The sequence below is a fragment of the Euphorbia lathyris genome, chromosome 2 (genome assembly GCF_963576675.1).
Source record: "Euphorbia lathyris chromosome 2, ddEupLath1.1, whole genome shotgun sequence".
Lineage (NCBI taxonomy): Eukaryota > Viridiplantae > Streptophyta > Magnoliopsida > Malpighiales > Euphorbiaceae > Euphorbia > Euphorbia lathyris.
This window is the reverse complement of record NC_088911.1, coordinates 6,079,400-6,086,746: the sequence shown is the minus strand read 5'-3', so window position 1 is coordinate 6,086,746 and position 7,347 is coordinate 6,079,400. Positions and strand designations below refer to the sequence as shown.

The 7,347-nt window shown below is 37.6% G+C and overlaps 1 protein-coding gene across 1 annotated transcript; it reads right to left on the bottom strand.

Annotated features, from left to right (window-relative positions):
- Positions 1 to 5,084: 5,084 nt before the first annotated feature.
- On the bottom strand, positions 5,085 to 6,539 carry LOC136220909 (probable carboxylesterase 8). The gene has a single exon (XM_066008749.1). The coding sequence runs from the start codon at positions 6,383 to 6,385 to the stop codon at positions 5,276 to 5,278; it is 1,110 nt and encodes a 369-aa protein (XP_065864821.1). The 5' UTR covers positions 6,386 to 6,539; the 3' UTR covers positions 5,085 to 5,275.
- Between the last annotated feature and the right edge of the window lie 808 nt (positions 6,540 to 7,347).

The following is a 7,347-nucleotide window of genomic DNA, read 5'->3' as shown; positions in this document are numbered from 1 at the left end:
GTTCTCCCGCCAGGATCTCTGCATCCAACAAGGCAGCCTTGTGATTCTTAGCATCCTCCTCAAGCTCCCCCATCTTCTCCTTCAGGCTGCGGATCTCTGCATCTTTACTCTCATTAAGGGCAATGGCGAAAGCAGCATTTGTATTGGCGACGACAATCTCTTTCTCCAGCCTCTTTATAGTTGCCTTATCCGCCACCCCTTGGAGGAGATCCGCCTCCATAGCACGCATGTGCGTATACGCCTGTCAAAACAAAGGATGATGTAAGAAACAAGTCTCCTCCTAAAGATCACTCTTTCATCCAAAAATGTGAGATAGAGAAAGCTCACCAAAAGGAGATCCCTTTTTCCCATTTTGGCATGGGCTGATCCGGAGAACTTGTTCTGGTTCTCCTGTACTTTGCCAAGTTGACCAAGGGCCTCGTCAAGGTTGTTGATAACGGACTCATTCCTCAAGGACCCTTTATCGTCATACTTGGCGAGCCAATACCCTCCTAAGTCGGGCTTAACCACCTGTGCAAGAATTAAAAGGCCAAAATTAAGATCCATGGTAGGAAAAGGAAAGACGGTAAAGCAAACATACCTGCTCAAGTTCCGTTATCGGCTTCTTAGCTCTCATGGCATCCGCAGTAACTTTCCTCCACCGAAAGCAACGAATCTCTTCTTCTTATGCAGGGGGGGATCCGCAACGCCTTCAGCAGGACGCTTCCCAAAGCTCTTATGGGGATCCACCACCTGCGTATCTTTTTGGGCCTCTAGCTCCTTCTGTTTTCTACGCAACTCTACAAGGGCGCGACTTGCCTCAGACAAACCCCTGGCAAGGGAACAACGAAATAATCAAAGTTCAAGGAAGAAACAAAATTACCTTCATCTAGTTGAGTAAACTTCACGTAAGTAATTCCATTCTCTTCGCGGCGGATCAGAGGAATGTCATTCATCATGAATTCCAAAGCATCGACGTACGTCCAAGCATCTGTCCTGATGCTTTTCATGAGATCCTCCACCTTCTCATCGCTGTCTGTCAGTATACGTAGATCTCCAGCCATATGCAGAGGGTTGGCATTCCAAACCGACGGGAACCCCAAAGGTTCATCCTTTTTCACCTTAACGAAGAAAATTTTTTCGTCCCAGAGATGGACGTTCGACATCTTACCACAGAAGGGCGAGTAAGTTTTGAATTTGGTGAAAGTATAGAAAGACTCGGATTTACGCTTCGTAGGTTTGTGAAGGGACCGGAAGACTCGAGGATTACAGACTACCCCCAGGTTTGAAGCTAAATAACAGTCTAAAGCCATATCCAACCAGCCATTTGGATGCAGCTGTCAGACAGTGATCCCAAAATACTCCAGGATATTCGCCATCATCTTAGGAAGAGGAAGACGAAACCCTCTCTCCATATGACAACTATATACAGACAGATATCCTACTGGCGGACAGGCGGGTCGCTGGTGTGCAGCCGCCAACTCAGTCTCGTAATCCTTGATCCACGGATAGCGATTCGCCAAATCTGCTAGATCCGCGGCGCTCATACAAGACGGAGTAGACTCAGCCTGAGGCACTTTTTTCCTAATCGGAGTCGAGGAAGAAGCCTCCATTCCGGAAAATCTCCTAGAATCTATCGTCGGAGCAATATGAGTCACGACGGTGGGAAAATTCCGAGTCCTAACCAAACGATTTTGACGATTCCTACTCTCCCTCACCGTGTTACACAACTCGGTAAAATCACAACTAGGCGTACTTTCAGAAGAACTAGAACTCTCGGAAGAAGTGGTCCAGCCAATTAAAGTTTCGGAGGAAGTGGTGGTCAGATTAAAGAGTTCAGTAGTAGACCCAGAAGAAGAACTCATAAAAAAACCCAGAAAACAAGACGAGAAGATTCACTTACATGAGAACATGAAGCTTTGAAGATTCTTGATGCCGGAAAATGCTCTGAAGAAACTCGAACGAAATGAGAGGAAAATAACAAATGAATCGGAAAGAGAAGAGAGAGGTTGAAGAAGGTATCGCCTCCTACCTCAAGCAGCGCGCCTAGGACACCTGTCGCTCGATGAATGGCCTGGAACAGAGTGAGCATAAATGTGATTCATCATGACGGCGCGCAAGGAAGTGCAAAAGCCCTAAAGGACTTTAACGGAACTTTGGGGGGGCTTCTGATAACATCGAGATATTATCCATGGGATCAAAGAGGATATTTACCAAAACGGCAGCGTTTTGGGCGCCCAGGGAAGCAATGGCGTATCAAGCAAGTCATCCAAATGGCGGATCACCTAGACTCCGCCACACACGATCCGTAGTCAAATCTATGCGAGACTCGCCATCATGCCTCGATTCGCCCGTCAGACGGTTGAGCCGATTCTCAATAAAAGGCAATTAATGGAACGTTAATGAGCTAACGGCCACACTTAAAGGAGATCCGTAACCGCCATTAATGAGGCATTAATGGATACTTTCTGGTTATTGGGAGTTATAATCACATGACTATAAATAGCTTGCATCACAAGCTATTGAGGTACACATTCACATTCTCACTCTAGACCCTTCTCTTGTCAATACAGTTTATTCATATTCACATACTGACTTTGGCATCGGAGCTTCCCCCCGTCGAACCCAATGACGCCCCCCACAGGGAAGGAATTCGATCAGAAGTTCATCGCCAGTTATCAACTAATTACCTAGCTTCCATCAAATAGTAACAACTTCATACAAAGACCATTTTAGGGAACGTTTGGTTCACGCAATAGAATGAAATAAAATAAAATAAAGGTTTGATGCTCCCCAGCATCCTTAATTTGTCCAAATTAGTTATTTTATCCCCTCGACTCATTAAATGTCTTATTACCCCCTTAACTCCATAAAAATGGTATTTCTCACCCCCTCAATTTGTCCATTTACCCCCCTCCAACTCATAGAATCTCCTATTTACCCCATTAACTCCACAATAGTGGTATTTCTCACCCCTTACAATCCGTTATCAAGATCTAAATTGATACATTTTTTAAAACGTTAAACCTATATTGGTGCTATTTTGTACGTGGAACCTAAATTGATACCTCCCCAAAAACCATAGGCCTATTTTGGTACCTTATCCCTACATATAATGTCTATAACTTGTTTATATTAATGTTTTTGTTATTTGTATCTTTTATCCTTCCTTCTCTTTTCAACTTTTTTTGGCTAGTTAAATTTTGATTATTATCTAATTATTGTAACGCAATATTATTGTGACATGAAAGATCAATATAATTATCAAATTAAAACAAAACAATAAAAGTTGATATTAAAAAAATACATTTTCAAACTCATTTGAATAAGTCCTATTAATTTTGCACTATAAAGGGGTAAGAAATATCACTTTTATGGTGTTAAGGGGGTAAATATGATCACGAAGGGTGAGAAATTCCACTTTTATAGAGTTAAGGAGGTAAATAGGACATTCGATGAGTTGGGAAGGGGTAAAATGACCAATTTGGACAAGTTAAGGGTGTGAGAAATACCATTTTTATAGTGTTAGGGGGGTAAATAGAACATTCGATGAGTTGAATGGGTAAAATGACCAATTTAGACAAGTTAAGGGGGGACCGAAGGACATTAGGCCTAAAATAAAATAGAATAGTTATTTCTTCCGAATAAAATAAGAAATAATATAATATATATTCCTTAAAAATAACTATCTCTATATTTAGTTGATGAAATAAAATAACATGAAATAAATAATTTTTATTTAAAAGATAACATTATATTAATATGTATTTTTTTTCTTTTGAAATTTTAATTATTATCATCAATTATTTAAATATTTAATATATATTATATATTCTATCAATTATTCAAATATAATTTTGTAAATGAGAAAGAAAGAAATATGATGTTGGAATTTGAGCTATTTTAAGAACATGGTTGCAAGTAATTTGATTAAATTCAGATGTAGAAAAAAAAAATATTAAAGCCTTTAAAATATTGGACACGTCCCTGCTATCAGGGACAAAATTAAAAAGACGTGAGAACTTTATGATGGTTGAAATGCCAAAAGTTTTATAAAAACTATGTACGCAAGTTTTAATTTTTTATATAAAAATATCAAGTTTGTAAAAAAATTAGACGATAGTTGGGCGGACATGATCTCGAAGATTAATCGGGAATTAATTAGATTTTTATTTTTATATATTTTTATTTGTCAATTAATAAATTATTATATAAACTTAATTAAAATATGTATTATACTGTTAAAAATAATAATATAAAAAATTATTTAATATAGAAAAATACGTATATTTATAATATGTATTTTAAAAAATTGGTAAACATTAACATTAACATTCCAATAACAATATCATTATAAAACAATATTATTAAAGTCTTATATCATATTATAAATTAGAGAACGGAATTAAACCAAAATATCCGAACATAATAAACACAGTTAACGAATAACCATGTATTAATATTAAAAAATAAATTATAATAAAACAAAAAGAAATTAATAACAAAAAACGCTTTTGTTTATCATTTTTAAGGCAGTGTCCAAGTGGCTAAAAATCGTCTAAAGACAAAAAAAAAACGCTCAAAAAATCTAATCAGAAAAAATCGGGATAAATTCTTGATTTCGAGTGCCTTGACGAGACTTAAATACTCAAGAGATATCAATTTAGCACCCACAAATCACGAAACATTACTACAAATATCTCTTATCAAGGGTAAATTACATACGTGGTGTATAACTTTTATCATATTGCACACTTTGGTGTACAACCTTCAATTTTGTACACACAAGTGTACAACCTTTTGGTGACCTTCCACTAAACTGTACATCCGTTAATTGTGACCGGTCAACACAAAATCAATATGCCACGTCGATAATTTGACCTTCATAAAAGTAAAAAATTGATTGGTCAACACAAAGCCAACATGTCATGTCAGCAATTTTGACTTTTATTAAGGTCAAATTACTGACGTGGCGCGTTGACTTCGCGTTGATCGGTCACAATTACTGATTATACACTTTAATGGGAGGTCACAAAAAGATTGTATATTTTTATATACAAAATTGAAAGTTGTACACAAAAGTATGAAATAGGACAACGATTGTACATGTAATTTACCCATTTCATCAGTGAATTCTGGATCCCTCACTGACTAAAACAAGAATGTGTTAGAAAAATTCATCTAAATGAATGTATAATTTATTGAGGAAATCAAACAACTACAATTATTACTTTCAAAATTAAAATAAAAAAACAAAAATAATTGAGAATTTAAACCCCCCCAAAAAAACATTTTCCTAATTTGAAGAAACCATCTTACTAACAAAAGCCTTAACATCATCAAAAAGAGACTTAGCTTTTTCCGGGTCAAATAGCTCCACAGCATGAAACCCATCTTCAGGAAAACATTTTTCCACTTTTACCCCTTTAGATTCCAACTTTTTCGCAAACTCCTTCTGTTTATCCGAAAGTGGGTCCCCACCATACCCTCGTACATAACACATCGGCAACCGTCCGATATTCTCATCCAAAGTCCCTACAACCGTCGGATTACAATACTCATGATCACGGTCCACACCTTCCTCCAATGCAAGCGACCACATCAGATCATTCGCCTCCATAGGTAATATTTTATCATTTTTCAATCTAATCTCAGATTCACTTTTCTCTTTCCCGCTAAAAAACGGTACATTCATTACCAGCCCTCGGATCTTCATCGGAGAGAGGTCCATGTTAAGAGATCGTAGAGCTGCGTGGTAGACGATATTTCCTCCTGCACTACTTCCCATTAAAACACACTGAGAGAAATCCCCAAATTCTTTCATCCATGGATCGCAATCTCCGTTCCCCTGCGCTTGGTTTTTCACCCAGTTTATCGAATCCATTGCGTCGTCGTAGGCGGCCGGGAGTCGGTGTTCCGGGCAGAGACGGTAATCGACGGAGAGGACGAGGGCGGGGATTTGTCCGGCCATGTTACTGCAGGATTCGTGGAAGATGATAGATGCGGGAGTGTAGAGGATGAATCCGCCGCCGTGGAAGTATAATATGATCGGTAATTTTGTGTTTGGCGGCGGTTGGAGAGGGCGGAAGATGCGGATGTAGGTGGAATTGGCTTTGTTGAGAGGGACGTCTTTGGAGAGAGAGACTTGTGGTACGGTGGAATCCGGGAGGATCATGTCTACCGGAGGTACGTCGGGGAATGGAGGGTTTCTGGTGAGGGAGCCATCGGAATTTCGGGAGATTTTGAGGAATGCGTACGGATCCATTGTGGAAAATTGAGGTATTTTTTCTATAAATTGTGAAGGAGATGAATGTTTATATCTGTTTATATTTATGTTTGCAGGAGAAAAAATTGGATCTATGTGGTTGGAAATATAGTTGAAGAATTTTAATTTTAAATTCTTCATGGATATAAATCAATCAACATTAGTGGTAATATGATGGTTGATTTGATTAACAATTAGGGATGGTAATGGGTAGGCTATCCGCGGATAATGTAAATCTCAAATTCTTACCCTTTTATTTTTTAATTACCCGTACCCGTCCCATTACCCTAACGGGTATACTTTTTGCATCCCATACCCGTCCCATTTAATTCGCGGGTAACCTTACCCGTTAAGAATCAAGAAATAAATTCTTTTTTTTACAAATTTAACAAAGTATGAATTTAATAAATCATTTATTTAAAAATTAAACAAATTGAAGCTTAATTAATAAGAATAAATAGCTTAGTGGTATCATTGAATTGTTAAAAAACAAAAGATTGGAGTTCAAATCTTATGTTTAAAAAACAATTATATTTATTAATATATAAAAAAATTATGATGGGTACCGGGTACCCTAGGGGTATTTCCATACCCATCCCATTACCCTATTAGGGTAATGGTTTTGATCCCATACCTGTCTCATACCTTTTTATATAGAGTACGGGTAGTCTTATTAGGGTCGAGTAGTGTCGGGTACCCGCGAGTATACTACCCGTTGTCATCCCTATTAACAATTAGGGTCGGTTTGGATTACCTACTGTTTACTGTTGCGGTTGGAAAAAACTGCCTTTCCAAAAATCTACTTTTGTAAAAGACTACATGTAAAAGACAAACAAGAGACTACTAACCAAACATTTAAAACTCTCCATTTTGAAATAAAAAGATAAAAATGAACATGAAAATGAGCAACCAAATATCTCCTTAACATAGATATTTTCAATGCTTGTCAGACTCGGACATGGCGAGAGCTTGCATATGCGGCCGTATAAGGTCTTCAATTTAAGTGAGTTTTTATTTCAGTTTATCCTTTATCCGAATTTAATAGTAGTCGTATATTGAAAACCCCATGATATAGTGAACTAAAATAGAATTGAAAATCGATA

Bases quoted from the DNA above. Each gene is read 5' to 3' on its own strand.
- LOC136220909 (XM_066008749.1), bottom strand. From the start codon at position 6,385: ATGAAGAATTTAAAATTAAAATTCTTCAACTATATTTCCAACCACATA.